Genomic DNA, 23,155 nt, shown 5'->3' on the forward strand with positions numbered 1-23,155 from the left:
TTTAAAGGAAGCAAGACAGAGATTAAATTGAGAAGTATCTGCTGAATTTGAGTATCTAGTGTTGTATGACCCAAAGTTTTTTCTTTGTCTGAGCATACCAAATATATCATCTGAACGCACATTTATAAACGTAAAACACAAGATAAATTAACTTTGGCTGTAGTTAAGAAATTGCAACACTTCCACAGCTTTGACAATATGGCTTCACATCAGACTCCATAAAGCAAGCATACATTAAAACCCAAACTCTAAAACCACAAGTGCTTATGCTTCAACTTTAGGAAGAACATCAGATGTTTTCTGTGGATTGTTGTCTTGATACCAATTAACCACATAATGGCTTCAGTGTGTATCACAGCCATAGCTTTCACCACAAAACACATTCAGATACTTCAAGTTCTGCTACTATATACACCCTCAAACATCTCAATTTCAGCTGAGTCAAGAATACCATCCACAGGCTTTTTTTTCCCCAGGCTGAGGACTTCACAGAATCACAGAACTGTAGGGGTTGGAAGGGACCCCAAGAGATCATCGTGTCCAACCCCCCTGCCAAAGCAGGTTCCTTAAAGCAGGCTGCCCAGGTAGGCATCCAGACGGGCCTTGAATATCTGCAGAGAAGGAGACTCCACAACCTCCCTGGGCAGCCTGTCCCACTGCTCCGTCACCCTCACCATGAAGAAGTTCCTTCACATGTTGGGTGTGGAACTTCCTGGGCTCCATCTTGTGGCCATTACCCCTTGTCCTGTCCCCACAAACCACTGAAAAGAGGTTGCCCAAATCCCTCTGTCTCCCACACCTCAGGTATTTATACACATTGATGGGATCCCCTTTCAGTCTTCAGTCTCTCAGCCTTTCCTCATAGGGAAGATGCTCCAGGCCCCGTATCATCTTTGTGGCCCTCCACTGGACCCTTTCCAAGAGATCCCTGTCTTTTTTGTACTGGGGAGCCCAGAACTGGACACAGTACTCCAAGTGACTTAAGTTAAAAGTTCTCACATTCCAGAAGAGCAGTCCTGCTCCAGGTCTGCTTTTACCCCAGTTATGGCATTTTCCATCCCTGTTGTCAAAAATCTTTCAGTTCTCAGTGAGGTATTTACAATTTATACTGAGGATACACATAAGAGGAGAACCCCAAATTCTGATCCCTTCTCCCTGTGTAAATTACACATTGTTCAAGTAACAGAGATGGTGCAAAGTAAGAGTAAATGCTTAAGATTGCTGGTTTTCCCCTCTCAAGAAATAAACCTTTCCACCATTTTTTTTTCCCCATCTTCAACTTGTGTGCTATAAATACCACAGGAGATTCTTAAAGCTGCATTATGGATATAATATAAATAGCAGGTAGAAATAGGACCAAGATACGACCCAAGAGGAACTATTCTTCCTTCTACCTCTTTGTCTTAAACTGGATGGAATCTTCAACATTTCTATCAAAGCTTGTCCTGCAACCACAAAAGCTATGTTCAGCAGAAACTGGTTTGCAAGTCTCTCAACAGCCCTTGGCAAAGGTCTATTGTTTATCCTGTTTTTATTTCTCAGAAAGTGTTTGGAAATCTGCATCGAGAGACTGAATTCAGAGATCTGCACAGATTCCAGAACTCAATGATGACAGAGGAAGTTCATAGTCTCTCCAGAGCTCTAAGTACTAGTAGCATTCTTACTAAGTAGAAGATCAGTAATGTAAACCTTCCAATGTTTTATATATATATATTATATATATAAAATAAAATGTAAAACTCCCACCTCAAGAAAAAAATAAGCCTAACAAGTGAAGGAAAACACACTCAAAACTGTATTGGAAGTCACAAAGCCTTAAAAACAGGTTTAAACATAACCCAGTAGAGAAAGGAGATGGTGTGATCACTAAGTAAGGTAACTAGACTATGCGTAATCAGAACTGCAAGAATTTAGAAATAAGAAAATACAGCTAGCAAATCCCCAAGTCTCTCTCCAGTATGTTAGGTAACAAAGCATGAACTACAGTTACAACTGCAGTGTTCATTCTACTTATGAAGCACGTTCAGCATATTCAGCAGACCAAAACCTGAGTCATTTCTCCCACTCCCCTGACACCAAAACTATCTTTTTATCCTACTATGGGGGGGAACGAGGGTGTGTGTGTGTACTACACTCTTAAGTCAAGGAGACAAAAAAAAAAAATGCAAGTTTTTCAGTGTTATTCTTCTCTGCAAAACTTTCTATATCAATCAGTTCATCAGTCTAGATTCAGAGTGTGAAAAGGAAGTTGTTTGATATTCTAAGTTGTAAAGGAAGTTAGACTTCTACAAAAAATGAGAAAAACAACAACAACAAAGGCAACCTAAAATGAAACATCCTAAAACAAATGGGGCAGATTGTACTGCCTTTTCAAAGCTGGCATTTCTCAATCAACCATCTCCATCTAGTGGGATCAGCAATGCTTGTAATTGCAGAATTTTCCATCTCACATCAGAAATAATTATTCTCTATACAAAAATATTTTTTCTTTGTTTCTGTAGCTTTTATCTACAAAAAAATCCACTGACCATCTCTTGGTAGTTTAATTGGAAACAGCAGAGATGTTTTCCCGAGTGAAGGAATTGACTATCTTGCAAAAAAAATTAGAAATAGTCATATATCTATAGCTTTTATTGTAAAGTAACAGCCCAGTATCCACAAATCCTGATCATAGTTCAATAATATGTCTATTTTCAATATAAGTCCAAAGCCCTGCAAGTTATTGGAAGATGTGCTATATATCAATTTATCTGATGAGCATTTGACCTGACAGAACACCCTTACCAAGGATGGCTCAGGCTGGACCAGAAATAAATGGAGGGGAAGAAAAAGTTATAACCAATTATATTAATCATTCAGTATAAAACCTTGGTATGGAAAAATAGGTTAATTAAATTTACCTTTAGTTTATCTGGTGAAGTGTATGGAGCTTCAGGGGCATAAATTCTGAAAATATCCGCAAGACAACAAGCTACCAGCAAACGCACATCTTTATCAGGATGCTTGAGGAAAAAATCTGAAGCAAGGTGTAAAGCAAGATTTAGATAGAGCTCCTTTTCTTCTTCAGAGTCCTGGTCCATATCCATGAAAGTTTTCACAACCATCTATAAGGGAAACAAAAAAAAAAAAAAAGACCTCAATACACAAAATTAAGAATTGTGTTTGTGCAATATTTATCAGAAGCAATGCAGTAGTACTTGTTATAAGTAAAGGTAGTAAACCAATGTTTTATTTTTTAGAGTGTAAAAAGGAAATATTCAAGTTGTCAATTGTCCAAATGTACAGTTTCAGTAGAGTTAATGAAAACCTGGCAGTAGGCCTTCATATGTCTTCTAGAGAAAACCATGCCATCAAGTTGACCAAAAGTCAAAAAATACAGGAACATTCTCTGAAAAGTTTAGAAAACAGCAAAACCTTACTCAAAAGGTGTATTTCTTCCTGAAGCATTTAGGGTTCCAATTTATTTTTCCCCTCTATTCTCTTTCAGCCTTATGTGTTGTTCTTTTTTCCTACCACTGCTTCTGAAGAAAAGTTTGTCCCCTGTGTAACAACACATCACCAGGAGCAGAGTGCACAATTTCAGCAGAAGCAAATATAAGATCAGTACATCCCAGCAGCACGCACATTGTCCAGCAGGAGAAAAAGCTAATTAGTATTATTAGGGTCCAGTAGGCTATATGGAAGGCGGGGGGGATGGGGAAGAATCTGCAACACTGAATATTTTACTCTGTAAATACAACAAAAGCAGAAATAGCAAGATAAACGTGATTAACTGCTAGCTAGTAAGAATTCTTACATTTAAAAAATATTAATAAATAAAAAGTTTGGAGGAAAAAAAACATTGATAAAACAAAGTAATTATGTTTTTCTCCACTTTCTTATTTGAATCCCAGAGGCAGAGTAATTTTAAGTTATTAACTCATTCAAATTATCAGAATGGCAATAAAGACTTGGGCAGAGACTATCAGTAATTTAAGCACACGCAATTTCCATTGAGAAAACGAAGTCCTCCCAAGTCAGACATGAGATGAGCCATCTGATGTGCACTGTTGCCCTTACATAATATTAAAATAATTTTAAAAACAGAAAAGAACTGTTCATTTCTATGGGAAGTAATTAGATTTATGTAATTAAAGTAATTAATAAACATTTGGGTGTTACAAGAGTTCTTGCAACAAGTAAAGAGTTTGCCTACTCTAGAAATGAAACTGCAGTTTCTCTTTCTTCCTTACAACATGGAATTACACACTGGTCAGAACAACAAATGCAGTCTTCTTGTTCTGTTGCAGTGCTTAAGGAAAAGCAAAGAGAAACAAGCTGGTTCCGCTAGCATACTTTCCCGGTTTCTTGCAAAGCACTAGGTTAGAGAACTCCTGAGCCTGAAATTGCACCCAGACCACCATGATTAATACTCCTGGAGCTTCAGCTTCCAAATGTGGCCTATATTTCTTAGGCTATTCAATTTTTCTGGCTCCTACACTCTCCTAGTAACAAACTTCACAATTTAATTTCACATAACTTATGGAAAAGTATGTTCCTAGACCACTGGTCTAAAAATTAATATTTTTCATAGTACAATCCTTTAGCTTTTGTGTATCAAGAGAAATTGTTGGAAAAAATGTTCTCCTTACACTATTTCACCATTTCCAAAATGTTTATCACCTTCATTCTTTCTTCAGTGCTAATTCCCTAGATCTGAGCATTTATTTTCTTTCTCCTCTCATAATCCACTGCAACTTGGAGATGGCATTGATCAGAAATGCATGAGATTTGCAAGGTGAGATATACTAATATAGAAATTCACTATGTATATTTTCATTTTATCCTCAGACTTCCCAACACTTTGTAGTTATATAAACAGATTGTCTTTACTGAAGAAATAGCAAACTAGCTGCTTGTACAAATTATAAGATCCACAGAAAAGTGCTTCTTCTCTAATAATTATGTGGATTCAGCAGTCAGGGAAATAAGGAGGATAATAGTTCACTTAATTATTTTCCTACAACTGTGGGAAACTGTAGGTCTATATACTTGTGGTGTCTCCGGTAGCCTAGATCATGTAGCTCTCCATGAAGGAGGACTGTGTGGTTCTGTCTGCATACCCATGAGTGCACAGCCAGAGCGAACAGCTGGACAAGAAACACAAGACATCCTGCAAAGTACACTTATCCTGCAAGACAGATGAAGATGACAGAACACAAGGACTAGACTCAACGCCAAAAATTAAATGAGGCTGTAATAGAAAAAGTATCAGTAAGAGCAGTATGCATTTTCATGAGCTGAAAAAAACGCTAGTGCTAACAAATTGTTTCATCTATGAGTGACTCTTAGCAAAAGAAACGATAAATGTCTCCTATCCAAGATCTTAGAATGCACCATACCAACCATCAACTCAATTCCCAAAACACAGAAAGGCTAACGGGGGGGGGGGGGGGAAGAATTAGAAATAGAAATTCATAGAAATTCAGAAGACATAAAAATGCATAGTATAATCAAAGACTTTTACTGTCTTTGTGACAGAGACTAAAATAATGTGAATAAAGTCGGTTTTAAAGTCAACTTTGTAAGGAACACGAATGTCTAATACTAGTGTATTCTCATGCATCCTTTTTTTCCTAAAATTAAGGCTCTTTTCATGTTGTCAAGTATTTTCATTTCTAAAAGCACTGACATACTACAGGCGCTAAAATAAAAATTAAAGAAGTATTTGAAATTAACATAATTTATTTCCACTTGCAATTTTTTAATCTCATTTAAATACTTATTTGACAATCCACTTCAAGTAAGTGGTTGAACAGAAGGCACAATAGCCAAAAAGTTCCTTCTTCTGAGCATCAAAAATGTTTTGTCGTAAAGCCCAAGAGAAAAAAAAATCCCTTCGGATAAGAAATACAGTAATAGGATCACTGAATGCTTTGTACAAGAAACATCGGTCTGCCACTAGTAGCATGCTTACTAACCTTTAGTCTTCTCACCATCTCTTCTTTAGATATTTTATCAGAGATTTCTTTGACTCCTGGAGGATATGTGATTTTTCCATCGTTGGCTCTTGTCTTTGAATGAGCCATGATTTCGCAATTTTAAAACTGTGGGGAAAAAAAAAGAAAAACAAGTCAATGCTGTAAAAGCAGGATAGAGAAGGTAGACAAACTTGCTAAACAAGCAATTACATTAATTCAAAGGGTTAAAAATCTCCCCAGAGCCACACAAAGAAAAAAAAAAAACATACAAAGAAGAAAAATGGACAAAACATGTATTTTGGGGGTTTACTAATCAACATTGTGGATAGTAGCAATGGTTTTGATATTCAAGTACACTGTCCTACCGTACGATAAAGCTTCCCAGAAATACACAAACAAAAAGACACAAATCCTCGTAACTGAATGTATTTGATCATCACACTTTGAGATCGAAGCATGGAGCTTCTATCTCATTGCATGAACTGTTACCACCACTTGATAACAATAAACCCTAGCCAGCTTACATTCTTATACTTTCTGAAAACAGGCACTGAAGCAGACTTTGTTTTCCAAACAACTGAATAGAGCACAATTTCCTCAAATATCTAAATAGCAGTGTTTTTCAAGTGTTACACATCACTGATTTTCATTTGTGATGCATAATTTGGCAATACGGTATTTTTGAAGAGTTTTATTCCACCCTAAATACAGCAAGAATAACCCTGATGAGTAGCACATAAGAAAAAGTAGTAGGTATAGGAAGAGAGTGTGCCAACTGGAAGTTGTTCCTCTACCCCATAAAACCAAATTTTTAAACAAATGAGCACAGACAAGCAACAGTATCTCCTTCCTAAATTCCAACTGTAGAACTGACTCAACTACTCAGTTTCTCAGTCCCTTTAAACTGATGCAAGTAAAGGCTGACCCCTAAACCACCCTAAGCTATACAAAATTCTGCTGCAGAGGAGGACGACGTGCATTATTCTTCCACTTAAAGCTAAAATTAATAGAAAACAGATAACAGTGAATAAAACTAGATGGTACATGCTGGGATAAGTTGGATTTTAGAAAGACTATACAATGCCAGCTTTTCTTCACTCCTGTCTTGCCTTCCCACACGTCACCCCCCATTTTATTAGCCCGTAACGTTTCCTCCCAGTGCTCACCTTCCTGAACTTTACATTCCAAGTCAGGCATTTCTTTTTGTACTCACCTCCTATATAAGGAGCTATATCAAAATTACAACTTGCCAGAAATCACAGAATCATTGTAGGGTTGAGGCTGGCACGGCCCCCTGGAGGCTCCTGGTGCCTCCCCTGCCCAAGCAGGGACACCCAGAGCAGGCTGCCCAGGCCCACGTCCAGGCGGCTTTTGGTGATCCCCAAGGAGGAGACCCCACAGCCTCTCTGGGCAAATAAAAGAACAGAAATGAGATTGACCAGAATCTACAAAGAGAAGTGGCAGAGAAGCACGCTCCATTGTAGGACAGCATGACCTGCCGTAATAGCGGCTTATTCACCTAAACCAAGGTCATTCTACACTGAATAAATATTGGAACGTGAAACATACCCACCCACCCAGCCCCAAAAATACCAACGCATTTTGTATTTTTCTGTTCACATTTCAGGATGTGAATATACAGTACAGATTTTGCTTAACCTTTACTAGTCTTTTACAAAACAGAAAGTTAAAAAACTTAAATATCAATGTTAAATGAAATTAAATATCAATGTTAAACTTATATATCAATGTTAAAGAACACTACAGTACAACGTATCTTATTTTTTCCCCATTTCCTAAAATAAAGTCGAATGAACAAGATCAGCCAAGTTTACTAGAAAGTTAACAGTCTCACAAATATTTCTTAAAAACTAAATCTGAAAAAGATAGCCCTAAATTTGCCAATAATTATCCAATTTCCATTACTGAAACAAGGTAATATAAGGCAGGAACTAAAGCTAACAATTCAGATTTCTTTTAAAAGTGTCATTACAAACATCAGGGTACATTGTTTGTCTATAATGATCAGAAGCAAAGACAAGTGTCTTTTTGTATGATTGGTCTTTAACAATTCACCATGAGTTTTTTTTCATCCTTGACTTGGACAAAGCTGTTGAACTCCATTCACAAATCATCTGTTATGTATGTCACACACAAGAGTGTCACCTCGCTCTTCAACATACAAACCAAAGTCACTCTACAGGCATGGTACGTGATGCAATTCAACAGCTACACAGCAGCCGGCGGCTGTCATCTTCTCTGTACTTACACATACCCAGCACCTGAACTGAGTGCCATGTGCAGTTGTAGTAAAAACAGATAATGAGAAAGGGGAGGAACAAAACTCAGTGAAGTAACTTACCCTAATACTCCCAGGAAAATGATGCCATCTTGATACCTATTAATTTCTTAATATGCTGTCATGACAGTAACTCGAGACCTCAAAAACACACACAAGATGGAACCAGGTTCACTTTTCCTCCTGTTTGATGTGGATCCACCATTACAGCTTCCAGAAGGGATGCTGCTGTGTACCACACATACGTTCGTTCTCACATTCTCACCCTGGGAATGCTGCAAGAATACATCCAACACTTTGCTGGACCAGCCAACTCACCTACTTCAAAAAATTAGCCTAATTCATTTTGAAAAGCACGTGACAAGCATCAGAGCTAATTCAAGGGAAGAAAGAGGAATTAAAGGAACTGGGGATCAAAACCCTCCTTCCAGCAGCAGACAGCTGTCAGATAAGATCAGTTGCAGCTGACACTTGATTAGAATAGGGTGATACAGTCCCAGTTAGAGCACATTATGAAACAACCTGGAAACAAACTTGTACACTATAGTCAAAGATGAACTGCTCAGATGATGTGTCCTACTGATACACAAACAAGCCTCTAAACTTGACTGGTATCCAAGGTCTAGATTTGAAATTGAACATGTGTATTGGGTTTAGATGGCTAGGTTTCAGTAGCAGGGCCTGCAGGGGTGGCCTCTGTGAGGAGAGCCCAAGGCTGCCCTCATGTTGGACAGTGCCAGATCCAAAAGGGACCTGCCACTGGTCAGAGCTGAGCCAAGCAGTAACACGGATGGCACCACTGCCAGAGAATACTTAACAAAAGGTAAAAACCTCTGAGCAGCTGCTGTGAGAGAAGAGTAAAGAAATGTGAGTACAGCAGCCCTGCAGCCCCCAGGTGAGTGCAGCAGGAGGGCAGGAGGTGCTCCAGGCAGGCAGCAGCCATTCCCCTGCGGCCCGTGGAGAGGCCCCTGGTGGAGCAGGCTGTCCCCCTGCAGCCCATGGGTCCCCCATGGAGCAGATCTCCACACTGCAGCCCCCCCATGGGTGGAGGAGCCCCCGGTGGAGCAGGTGGATGTGGCCTGGAGGAGGCTGCGGCCCATGGAGAGCAGGCTCCTGACAGGAACTGCCACCACGGGGGTCCTGTGCTGGTGCAGCCTGTTCCTGAAGGTCTGCGCCCCATGGAAAGGGCCCAGGCTGGAGCAGTTCAGGAAGAACCCCTGCCCATGAGAAGGACCAATGTTAGAGCAAATGAAAAAGTGAGGAGTGGCAGAGGTGAAGCGTTATGAACTGACCACAGCCCCCATTCTCCATCTCCCCTGTGCCTCTGCGTGGGTTGGAAGAAGCATAAATGAGGAGGAAGAGTCAGGAATGAAGGAGTGAGGTTGAGCCTGAAAGAAGAGGGTGTACGGGGAGAAAGGTTTTCAGTTATGGCTGTTTCTCACAATTCTGGTGTTAACTGGCAAAAAGTTAATCTTCCCTGAGCGGCGGGCAGCCAGCCAAGGTCAACCCACCACAACATCTAGAAAGATTTTTTTCCTCCTCACCAAATACAAGTTTAACTGGAAATTATCAAAATGAATCATTCTGTTTCATCAGGAGGAACGGTCAGCAATTTTTTTCAATTAAAAACTACTTTGACAGATTTGCCCTGCCCATTGAATAGACTCTGAAATTAAGAAATGCAGGACCTAGACCAGGGCAGGATGGCACGGCCTTCAGGAGCACCACAGTCTGCGTCAGGTTGGAGCTGCACCTCCCCTGCAAGCCTGTAAGGAATTTTCCGAATTTCCAGTTGCAGGAGTTGGATTTTTGGTAGGAACACGCTTACGTGGGTGCTGGGCCAGACAGAAGTTTCATTTATTCTTCATTTTGTATCTATAGTAAATATAAAAGTTAACAAGCCTACACATGAAGTACATAACATAACCCTCTCAAAAGTACAGGAAACACCAAAGAGGAAACAATTTTCCGCAAAATTCATACATCTAATCAAAAAGGACCATGAATTCATTTTAAAAGATTCAGCGAAACAGCCTATTACTGAGGCCATAATGGACAAAGAATAATAAACCTTTTAAACTTCCCGTGTAATTAAAATTTGCAGCTCTCTTCTGAATGTTTTTCGGGATTAACGTTAAGCTTTACTGAACATTTGTCACTTAAAGGAAATAGTAAAAATAAAACCTATCATTCAACATGGGAAAATTCACTGCTAAAGTACCCCCTTATACAGCAGTTGTCACTTGAACTGTTAGCTAAATAAAACTGAATCTGCTTTTACATCCCACTGCTAGGAACTGCTGTTCTTCCAGCCTGCCGATGGAGCCGTGCATACCTAGCTCTGTCAAAATAATCTGTGTTGAATACTTAATAGGATCTAGGATTTTTTCTGGTTGCTTGTAACCTGATTCTATCCAAATAAAAGTTTCAGTAATTTCACATACCAATTATGCCAGCTGTTCCAGTTAACCTCTGTCAGGGAAAAAGACGACAGTGACAGCTAAGAACTGCAGCCTCCAGTGCAGCTGCACCCAGAATATGTTTGAGCATGGAAATCCATAAGCCAAATGAGGTGATCCACTGATTTAATTTCATTTTTTTCATTTGTTTTTAAAGATACACTGCATTGCATTATACACTGGAATATATTGGAAGATGACAAACATTCGGAAAGACAACAAGAAAATTCCTTTGAGATCGAGATTCAATACAACAGATTCAGCCAACAGTTGGGTTTTGTTTGTTTGTTTTTAATAACTTAAGCTTTAAAAGTTAGTCATCGTGTTTTCAGAACAACAGCATTATTCCATGCATACAACCAGAAGGCAAAGAAAAAGGGAAATGCTCAAAACAGCCCCTTTCTTTAAGGCCACATAACACTTAGAGCCCAGAAATCTTTCGCAGCAGCCAGAATGTACGTTTATCCTGACTGATCAAGAAGATGTGTGTTGTTTCTGCTGGTATATGACAACAAAAAAGCAGATAAATATAGACAGAAAAATTAATAAATATGATAGGCAAATGCTAACCTGAATACATAAAGCCTGATTGAATCACGATTTTTATTCTTGGCTATGTCAAGCATTATCATAAGTTAAGTCAAGTCTTGGAAAACTACTTTAGAATGAAAATAAACATAGTCTAAACAATTCTAGCACTAAAAACATGAATTACGTTCCTTGCACAGAAGGAGGTAGTTCAGTAGGAGTTAAGATGTCTGGGCACTGCTTCTTTCAATAGAGAAGCACCACTTGAAATGCAACTTGGAAGACTTGAAATTGGGGACCAACTGCATGGATATGTATTAAAAAGGCTGAATTTACAATTTCCCAGGGGGAGGATGGAAGAAACAAGTATAAGAAAAGAAACAGAAAAGGCAAAATGCATACTCTTTGTACAATGATAACAGGAAAATTAAAGCAAGGAATAAGCAACAAAAACAGAAGATGCACTTGTTGGATATTAAAACAGGATGGATTAAAGTCATCCAATTCCTGTGGAAAATAATTTAAATCAAAAGAACACACTTAATGCAAAGTTATAAAAAACAGCCAGAGCATGGACACAGAACAATTCATTATTCTACACAGAATGAATTAATAACATTACTAGTTAATAAATTTGGCAGCCTTAATAGCAACGTTGCCAAAATTTGGTGAAATTTAAACAACTGGAACACAAATACACAGCTCTGTACTTATTTAGCAGGACCTAATAGTTACTCGGTTTCAGCTGAGCAAGTCTACTGGCCATGACATTAAATATTAAAAGATTCAATATTCAGATGGTTTCTGAATAGTGTTTAATTCTTTATCAATAATATACTTCCCCAAACTCTAACTGGTCAACAGTACAAAATACAGCTTGCACGTATGCAAATAAAACTTGGGTTGACATCTTGTATATTAAGTACCTGTGCTATTCCATTAATAGGTCAATAAATATCACTGCAGCATGTTAAGTCACTGATCTAAAAGGAGGAGTTAAACCACACCATTTAACTGCATTTTGTTTGGATGACAGTTCACACTGCCTATGGTGATTTAATTAACTGTGCTAATCATTAAATAAATTGTGCCTTAACATACATGAGGTCACATGTCAACAACACTTTTTCAGAGATCCACACATGTGATCTTAATCCATCAAGTATTTTTGAACAAATCTTCCCCAATAAATGAAGAACTGATTTGTTAAACCTTAAGTTCCTTAGAAGTCTGTGTACTGCCTTACTGTTCCCTCCTCTTAAAATCCAGAACACAAACGTAAGGGTGTATAAGGTCACCAACTTTACAAACTTCATCATTCTCATTTTCCAAACTTTTACTGAACATATATAGTTACTTCTCAAGACCAGCATTTTTAAATTACACATACAACATTTTAGAAAGCTTACACAAGTTTGACCTATACAGATGCTTATACTTTTAATTCTATGCCTGCAAGCCATTTTACAATGAACTGCTGGGCTGCACCTCGGTCAGGGCAAACCCAAACACAAGCACAGGTTGGGAGAAGAAGACTTTGAGAGCAGCCCTGTGGAGAGAGACTTGGAGGGAAGTTCCAGTAGACGAAAGGCTTGACAAGAGCCAGCAGTGCGTGCATGCAGCCAAAAGGCCAACTGCGTCCTGGGCTGCACCAACAGAGGGGTGGGCAGCAGGTGGAGGGAAGGGATTGTGCCCCTCTGCTCTGCCCTGGTGAGGCCCCACCTGGAGTGTGGGTCCAGGGCTGGGCCCCCAGCACCAGAAGGATGTGGGGCTGTTAGAGCAGGTCCAGAGGAGGGCCACGAGGATGGTCAGAGGGCTGGAGCACCTCTCCTATGGGGACAGGCTGAGAGAGACGGGGATGTTCAGCCTGAAGAAGAGAAGGCTCTGAGGAAACCTCATTGTGGCTTTTTCATAAGATATAAGGGGTCTTATGAAAAAAAGATGGAGTAGGACTCTTTACTCAGGTAGATAATGATAGGACAAGGAGGAATGGGCTTAAATGAAAAGAGGATAGATTTAGATAGGACATTAGGAAGAAATTCTTCACTGTGTGGGTGGTGAGGCACTGGGATGGGTTGCCCAGAGAAGCTGTGCATGCCCCATCCCTGGAGGTGCTCAAGGCCAGGCTGGATGGGGCTTTGGGCAACCTGGTGTGGTGGGAGGTGTCCCTGCCCATGGCAGGGGGGTGGGACTGGCTTTAAGGTCCCTTCCAACCCAAACCGTTCCATGATTCCACGATAACACACTTCCACATTCACAGAACTACTCTAAGTATAAGCAAATATACTTAGACCACCAGCTTTGTTTCAGCAGTACAGCGGGCATGAAGAAATCAGTCAAGCTGTAATTTACACAGAAGATACAAAGTATTCACAAGAGAGAAGTCTGCAACACGCAGAAGTGGAAGAGAAGACATCTTTCTACTTCGACAGGATTATTAATAAAACACAAATGTAATGATTTAAACCATTTACCGAAAAATTTTATATCCTGTTAAATTCCTGCTGCGCAGAGCTGATTGACAACAATTGATCAAGGTGAGAAGTGACTCAGGCGGTAGGAACTTTCATTATGTAAGTGCCACTAAATTAAAGCTATTTCCATAATAAATCTACTACAAAGGAGTTGTAAGTCCGCTATGAGAAGGTATTCCAGGCTGAAACCTGGCCATTTCTTTTCATCTGGTGAACATAATAGAAAACTTCAGTGTTGAATCAATTTTGCCCAAGAAAACCTGCCTAAGTTTTCACACTGATTCAGGTATGTCTAAGTGAATACCTTCCACTCTCTTTCAGAAATATTTTGTTTACTTATTTATCGTTAAATCAGGATGCTAGTAGGAAGACAATGCCAGCTTCTGATTTCTGCAAGGCAGCACAATACGTAGTAAGGACTGACACAGGAAGATTGTACAGAAATCACTAATTAAAGTTCTTCTGGAATGAAGAACCGCTTTGTAAGGCAAAAGTTATGCCCTCAGCCAGGAAAAGGATAGGAGAAGTACTGAGTTTCACTATGGAAGACTCACTAATAGTGTTAACTGCCAAAGGATCGCTAAGTGATATCACCTGTTTAAAATAGGAAACATTAGATTTTTCAACCCTGCATTAGAAAACACAATGAAATGCGTTTAACATATTTATCCATATAGTGTTAACTTAATAAGTTAATAATGAAAAGATGTGCGTGTAATAACTGCAAGAGGAGAAACTTCCATAAAGTACAGATTATTTGGAGAATTCAAGAACAGAACTGACACAAGAATAAAGAACAAAAATACCACTTTGGTACCAAGGCTGTCTTAACATGCATGCTAAAAACCTGCAAACAACTTATAGAGAAGGTGGTACTCCACTTTGCAACTACTTGGGAAAATGGTCACAGATAACTCTGCAGTTTTGGGGATAACATTTTTAAACTTCATTAGATAAAGCTTCATTAAAACTTCATTAGATAAAGCCTCCCAAAGATTAAGGACACAATGTTCAATACTCATCTATCTCGGCATACAGCTCTCTCCAAGCGGTGCTGCAGATGCCTGCAGCTTCCAGAGGATACAAGGAGGAGCTAACTTGTAAATTTCAGCATTTGAAAAGTGATTAAAAGCAAAGAGTGCCTGTGTTTCTCTGTTTTAAGGCCATTTAGTAAACAGCATTTTCACTGATGTAAAACCAGGTTTAGAGTAGATAAATAGAACAGAAAATACAGAACAGAATTCACTGCTAAAACAACCAAGAACAAAGGAAAAACAAAACTGTCCTCTAATTGGGGGATCTCAGCTTTCATACTTTTACCCAGGACAAAGTAAATCAATTGTATGTATTATGATTACAATCCTTTATTTCTGTGCGTGGCTGCAGGAAAACAAATAAGGCTATATACACCAGAAAACTATAGCAAAAGATTCTGACAGAGAGAGCAAATGCAAAAACATAGCTAAACAAAGGAATATCTATTAACATTAAAAAGATGTGGTTATTTGTTTCGTAAAGTGGAAAAGATTGTAGGCTGATAGAATCTGTTATTAAAATAGACATCTGCAATATATTTGTCCATTAGCCAAACACAAGGGAAAACATTTCATCTCATCACTTGTTAGGTGGTCATATTACGAAAGCTGAAAATATGAAAGGTTAAAAAAGACAAGCGTGTAACAAGCAGACCCTGTGGCCAGCCTCCTCTGTTCATGGTGAATGCAAAGTATGTGACCTTACAACGAAACAAGAGTGTAATCACAAAAAAATGGTAGCAGGGCAAAAGAAGTGCAACAAACCATCCCAATGGGCTTGAATCTGAATTTGGTTGGACAGGAACGTGACAGCTTTTGCCTAATACACGTGCTTAAAACTTCCAGTGCTGTAGACAACTTACTTTTCTCTAGAGAAATACAATTCCTTAAAGGAGGGGAAAGAAAGAATGGCTAGAAGGAGCTGAAATGGGCAGGATATCATTACACTCAAAAAATCGGGAATGTAGTTCTCACTTGAGACACTTTGGATGTTGGGGATTTTGTGAAAAGACGTTTTTCCAGTAGGGAGGAGAAGCAGGGAGAAAGACAGGCGCAGAGAACAAGTGGAAGTTTCATTAAACCTGAGAGAAAGACATGGAGATTTTGACAATGACCTTTTCACCTTAACCTTCAAAGGATGAAACCTCCTCGCAAACTAAAGATCACCTCACTTAATGAGCTTACCTCAACAAGGAAAGGCTGCTAACACCTCGTGTTTTCTTGACAGTCCCCATTAATATACATATGTGCACACACGTATGTATCTTTAGTCAATTCAGCTTTGACAAACTTGAAATACTTAGATGAAATATCCCATGTAAAAGGTTTTCAAATGGCGCTTAAATGGTTCAGTCTTGTCCGAGAATTAAACCAAGACAAAAAATAAACCCAATATATCACAAATCTAGGATACAAATATGAATTCAGGACAACAGTCTTCTTATCATACTAAAGCACATGCTTTGTCCCCCAAGAAAGTTTGCCGAAGCCTCTGAAAAGCTGCACGATGTACGTATTCTCCACAGACGTTTGACTTTTAGTAGTAAAACCTATAGAATTGTCTTTCTTGATTATGCCCATTCCTTGACAATCTCCACTTCAGGATGATTTGAACAGAATTTAGGAAGTAACACAGTCAAAAAGGTAGCTGGTGTCTACAATAAAAGCACGGTCTAAGCAAGACTAAAATGAAAGTGCATGTATGAAGTTAACTCACGAGGTCAGGCCTCTTCTATCCTTCTTGCTAATGTGATGACTGCCATAAGGAAAATGAACTCACCTGCTCACATAGAAGGTTCAAATTAATCTGTACTAAGCTGAAGCGAGAGTGTTTGCATAAAACACTTTCTGGAAATAGTGACGAGACTTGAGAATAAGGCATGGTGATTTAATTATTACAAAAGACATTCAGGGAGCATTATGCAAGATCATAAAACTCACGAGAGAACATTGTGTCTACTGTTGGTGAATGAAGACTCATTTCATCCATACCTCATCTTGACATATAAGCTATACTTGCAGATTTATTTCTGCTGTTATGTACATGCAATCTGTCAAACATCCATCCCAACATCAACTATCATCCCTGGTATCTAGCAGCTTAAGTTGTCAACTTACTTATTCTGGACAGGAACAATTATTATTCCACAGGCTGCCAAGGGCAACGTCTGAAGTAACTGTGGGAAATCAAAGCCATCTTGGTCACACAGAACCCACAGATTTTGGAGGGGAGGGATTCAGTTAACTTATTCATTTTACAATATGTATTTACCCAGCTTCTTTAGGGGAATGCCTTTGAGATACCCTGCCTTTCTGACACTGGGGAGAAATCTGACACAGCGGTGCTCCAAATGTATCCAACAGCAGGATCAGCTGCAGGATAAGTAATGCTGCTTCCATTCTACCACAGGAAACTATCACACGCCAACGTTACCCATGCAGAAAGGTTAAAAAAAAAAAAAAAGAAAAAGAAAAAAGAAAAAAACCACATATTCACAACATCCTGTCTGCACTTCTGAGCTCCCCAGTATAGAGAAGCAATGAAATTTGTCCCCATGAACCTCATTGTGAGCTACCCTAGCACCAGGGCACAGAGTTCTCAGTGGAAAACTTGGAACAAAACACTTCAGCTCTGCTGTCAAGAAAGCCACATGCACACATTTGGAAGACCAAAACTACCCTGTGTCACACTTGCTTAGGATATATGACAAAATTTGAGTTGGCCAACAATACCCCAGAAGTATGTAACAACAGGAGATGATTTTGTCAACATTCGGAGACAAGGAATGGTTGCATTTAATAAAAAGACAAGCAGTACATAAATAAATCCTCTGCTTTGAAAGGTCCAAACTGAAAACAGATTTATACAAGTCCAACATGGGCAAAATTCATGCCAAAGGCACAAAACAATCCAGAATTTTAGGCTGTTTTGCCCCTTGATTTTAGTGCGAGAAGTTTTCACGTTACAAAGCAATTTCAACCCATTGCTTTCTCTAAGTTGTAAGAAGTAATCATAGCCCCCAGGAAAGAGGAGTTACACCACAAAGGCTGGGGAATACAGAAATAAGGCCCAGGAATGAGCTAAACCAAGATAGCAGTCATAAAAAATAATAATAATAATAAATTGCACTTTATAAGCTAGAAATGAAAGAAGTAGTATTGCATAGTAATGAGTAGGTATCAAGATGATATTGAAATAACCTAAAAAGTCATCCGAATAGCTATTTTCAAAGTAATGACAGGTAAAACTTCATTTCCTTGGCAATCTGTAACAGCTTTACTCGATCAGATGCTACTCTCTATGCCAAGAACCTCTATTTTCAAACCAAAGCCACTACACAGACACTGCCTTGAAATTCATGAACCAGTGTGGTATGCAAAGTTCTCTGAAGGTGTTTAAAAATTAAGGTGTTGTACACCATCAGATTAAATAACAGCACTGCCTTTATTTTCTGGTAATAAAGGAGAGTGGAAAAATAAACTAGTGCATCTGCACTAGCAGTACAGCAACAACATTTTGGAGAGTTTAAAAAAAATCTGCATCCTAAAGGAAGAATTTTAAAGACAGGGATAAGCGTCACTTGTAAGGACATTGTATTATGGTGGGATACTGTCTTTGATTGGTCTGTGATAAAAACAATTTGCATTTTTTCTTACACTTAGTCATTTATTATGTGAGCGTTGAATTGGATCGCGATGTTCGCATGGAGATGGGTCAGATTTTCTTTCAGTAAAACACAGAAAGAGTTGAGAAACTGAAACATTTTTAAGTAAAGGGACAACATTTGAGCCCCCAAACAAGAAATATCTGCTACAAGCCTGAAAGAAAACCAACTACAAGTTAAAGAGAAATAAAGGGGAGGGAGCGAGGTATCTAAGCATGACTAGACACCAGTACTATGCAACCACACCACGTAACTAAGACAGATTTTAAAGCATTGCTAAAAACTTGTTTGGAATACCACATACAGTGACCAGCACCTACAGTCTGGATAATTCAAATGGGAAGAAAGTGCCAACAAAGTCCAAAACCTCAGGAGAGCATATGAAAAGAAGAGATGAGGCAGCCAAAGTGATAAGCAGAAGAGAGGCAAAAAAACCTTGTAAATACCAGAAATAGTGGAAGACATCCCTACCTCACCCCAAAACCAACCACAACAGCTCAAAGATACATTGAAATAATTGAGACAACATAGGAAAAAAAATGATAATTAGAAGACGACTAGTTTTTTTAATTAAAGTTTTGGAACCACTTTCTGATCGGTAATCAAAGTTAAATATCTGAATCAAATCTAGCAGAACTCATAGAAAGGAGTTGAGCACCTTGCTGGTCTAGGCTACGTGATTTTGCATTTGAAAAACCAAACCTTTCACTGTGCAAAATATTTCTTCTACCAAAACTACTAAACCTATCAAAAGAAAGTTCTTAAACTGGTACCCCAAAAACAAGGGAAGCACTGAAGTCAAAGCACCAAGTCACCACCTCACAATACAACCAGTCTATGGCCACAATTTTGGCACAGTCCTCCCCTAGTGGGAAAACTTCTTGAAGATGTAGCGCTTCTGTACTTCCCACCCACTCCTATGCACTATGAACAAGAACAGTTTCCTTCCTCTATCACTGGGAAAGAATAGAGGTGGGGGACAGGAATGGTATTTTCCTTTACATTAATTCTGTTTTCAAAACAGCTTAACAAAGCCAGCCCTAACAGCCTCATATTTTGCATAACTGAGGTACGTTATTTTAGACAGCTAATGTTTATAATATTTGTACAGAAAGGAAGAAAAAGCATGCACGAGTGGCACAGATGCCACTGGGAGAATAAGGGGAACACGACAGAAAGCAGAAGACAACTACACCAAACAGACATTAGAAACAAATCAAATTTAATCCCTGCAATGCCCCTTGGGAGGACGCAGCATTTGGTATCATTTTAGTATTTCTTAGGCAAAAAATGCCTTGGAGAGCCTCACTGTTAAAGGTTTAATTCTTACAAAAATGCAAAGAATACCAGCACACTACCACAGAAGCAAAACAACATTTTGTGAACTTAGGCAGACGGACAACAAATATCAAATTGCTTTGGTAACAAGTCAGAACTTGTATCCACATATATAAAGTTCCCTCCCGTTCCTAACTTCGTATATAATGATTAAAAAAAAAAAAATCAAAACATTTGTAATAGGGTGCTATTTGTAAAATTATTTATAATAGGGTGCTATTTTAGTCACAAATGACTTAAAAACAAACCAAAAAAAATGCTGGTAGGATAGTTTAACTTGTGAAACCCAAAAGAAAGCACAGGTAGTCCACTGCGAAGCCAGATACGCTAAGTAACTGCATCCACTCCTATGCAATATAAATTATGAACACTTATATTGGGGTTGCTTACTGAAATCTTAGTACCAGAGTCACATCGAGCCAGGCAGTTTTACAAATAGAAGTTGTCTACCCAGACGGTTTATACATGTACCAGTTCAGCTTCCCCCTCCGATAACTAGAGCATGATTTGCTTTTCACAAAGCTTTGACGTGACAGCAAGCCATAGATTGAAAAAATAATTGTGTCCCTGAAGACAGAGGAAGAACGCATAATTTTGTTTACAAAATGCCAATGAAATGAGGAATTACTTCAGCCAAGTGAAAAAACTGCACTAGTGATGGGTTATTAAGGCCAAAGGACTAGGAGAAACTTCCAGTGACAGTCCAGTCATCTGCTATCGTACTCGAACATACCAGGACGATCACTTAAAAAAATGTGAACCTGAAGACTTCTGATGTTTCAATCTGCAAAGTCCAGCTTACCTTTGACATTTATCACTGTGCTCAGCCAACAAATAACTCTTTGCCAATAATCTATTCATTCCTGTAATTTCTTTTAGCACAGTTATTCATCCCTATCTAATTCCACAGTCCTATGGATTTGTGTTTTCACAGAATCAGAAAACGGCTGATAATGAAAGGGGCCCCTGGAGGCCCCTGGTGCCCCCCCTGCCCAAGCAGGGACACCCAGAGCAGGCTGCCCAGGCCCACGTCCAGGCGGCTTTTGGAGCTCCCCAAGGAGGAGACCCCACAGCCTCTCTGGGCAGCCTGTGCCAGGGCTCCGTCACCCGCCCAGCACAGCAGTGCTGCCTGGTGCTCAGAGGGAGCCTCCTGGGTGCCTGGCTGTGCCCATGGCCTCCTGTCCTGGCACTGGGCACCACTGAGCAGAGCCTGGCTCTGTCCTCTCTGCACCCTCCCTCCAGGGATTTCTTTTTATGGATACATTTTGATCCTGGCTTTCATACAAACTGGAATGCATGTATTATTAAAGCTACCTTTTCTATAGCAAGTTCTTCAACTCCGTAGTTTCTGTTTTCCTTTTCAAATTTAATCCTTAATATTTATTCATCCTTCAGTTGCAGCTCATCAGTTGCGGATCCAATGACACTGGATCATTTCCTTACAATAACTCACCCAAGAGGGACAAAAATCTACCCAGATAAGAAACCTAAAATATATTAGCTTTAACATGCATACACAGAGGAGGGAAAAAAAACACAACACAAAAACAAACAAACCAAAAAACACACACAAATGGATTATGCTCTATAAATGGACATAGCTAAGAGAATATTACATATAGGAGTATTAGATAATAGATAACTCAATAGAAACTAATCTTAATTATGTTATTAAAGGGACTTTATTGTAACAAAGGAATCAGCTTTAAAGTAATAATAAATAGACCCAGCTGCTTACACCATGACTACAAGCATACAAGCAAGGTCTGACAGCTCAGGAAGCTTCCACCTATTTCTTACGGTACAAGAACTGCTCAGGCACATTCGAGGTTCCTCTCTCCTGATTCCCTCAAGTTAGAAGGTTAACAGAGTCCAGTGTGGAGAGCAGCAAATGTCTCTGGTAAATCCTGTTGACAACTGCACCCATCACTCATCCACCTGTCTGCGCTCAGCCAGATTTTCCTCCTGCTTTAGCAGAAAAAGCTGGAGTTATCCACACCTCATGCAGATTCTCAGCTCAAGAGCAGGCTGTCCGAAGTCTTTAAGACAAAAACCTCAGTTTAGTATGGAAACAACTGAGGTGTGGACACGTTTACTAACTCTGCTGCAGGGACCGACAAGCTGCTTCAGACAAACAACATAGAAAGCTTAGGGGTCACAGGGAAGGCATTCAGCTGAGAACCAAAGTTGCTGTGAAGGGGAAAAACAGTAACAAAAAAAACATCCACACACCACAGTTTAGTAACCTCAACGCTTGAAGTCTAAGAGTCATCAAACAAGGTAAGAGGAAGCAGGATTTACTTGGACAATGAAGGATTAATCAGAAGCCTGAATGGGCATCAGGACAAAGTAGACAGGGAAGTCAAGAGAGGGACACCTGAGCAGAAAGATCCACTCCAGGGGAGGAAATGACCACAAAAAAAATAAATAAATAGATAAATAAAACACATCCCATAGCACTCAAACTTTTCCAGGTCCTCCTGTGGAGCCATCATGTGTTACACTGCTCTTCTACGAAGAACAAATATTTGCAAGAATCCACTGAAAAGTGCTAGGATCTCCTTCCACTTAACACTGGTTAACAGAGTATAACTCATTACTGCTAATAGCATTTCATTAATTTAATTAGGCGTAGCTACATGTAGCTAAAGGTTACAACCTAATGACTCATCGGAGCACATCCATACAATAGATTTGTTTCCCAAGTTTGCTTCAAAAGGAACAACAAGAGCCAGATAACAGAACAGTACGTCTGCAAAATCAGTTATTAGGAGTTAAGAAACATCAGAATCAAGTATTAAAGAGAATACATATGGAGAGGATGATTTACCTGACCCCTCACTATCTTTTTCCACCACAGGACTTCTTTCCCAGCCACAGCAAAGAAGTTGCTCAACTTTTCTCCTTGTTATTTAATGAGTGTCCCATGTTAAACCATGCTCAGAAGAGGCTCAATTTGCTATATAAGACTAACCAATGTAATATGTGCCATAAAAGTGACCTTATTTTCACAACACTTTAATGACATAGGTGTTATTCCCATTTTATGGATGACTAACCTGAGGAACAGGCTGAAGCTTAAGAGCTGCTGTCCACCAATTTGGCCTGCAGAGTTAAGTTTAGGGCACCACTTTCCAAGTTATCCAGCACTGTGTCTGAAAGTGGAGCTCCTGCTCAACCATGCAGCAGTAGTCAGGGTCCAGAGCCCACCTCCCAGGAAATCAAAATAGCAGTAACAAGCACTACTGGGAAGTTTGCTTTAAACAGACTGAGCTGGCATCCCAAGAAACTGACAGAAAGAAAGAAGTCCAGTCCTCCAACCTGACACTCAATCACCCAAACCATTACGCCTCCCCTTCCCACAGCCCCCTGTCAATTCCTTTCATGTTTCCCAGCTT

At 39.4% G+C, this 23,155-nt stretch overlaps 1 protein-coding gene across 4 annotated transcripts in view; it reads right to left on the reverse strand.

The window, feature by feature from the left end:
* Window positions 1–23,155, reverse strand: part of PDS5B (PDS5 cohesin associated factor B) — a 110,278-nt gene that overhangs the window by 81,600 nt on the left and 5,523 nt on the right. For all 4 annotated transcript variants that reach the window (XM_072032620.1, XM_038174670.2, XM_038174672.2 and 1 more), the window contains exons 2-3: window positions 5,961–6,086; window positions 2,901–3,104 (exon numbers count right to left, since the gene is read on the reverse strand). In XM_072032620.1, coding sequence (XP_071888721.1) covers window positions 2,901–3,104; window positions 5,961–6,068 — 312 coding nt within the window. In that variant the 5' untranslated portion in view covers window positions 6,069–6,086. The remainder of the gene's footprint in view (window positions 1–2,900; window positions 3,105–5,960; window positions 6,087–23,155) is intronic.

The sequence above is a fragment of the Anas platyrhynchos genome, chromosome 1 (genome assembly GCF_047663525.1).
Source record: "Anas platyrhynchos isolate ZD024472 breed Pekin duck chromosome 1, IASCAAS_PekinDuck_T2T, whole genome shotgun sequence".
NCBI lineage: Eukaryota > Metazoa > Chordata > Aves > Anseriformes > Anatidae > Anas > Anas platyrhynchos.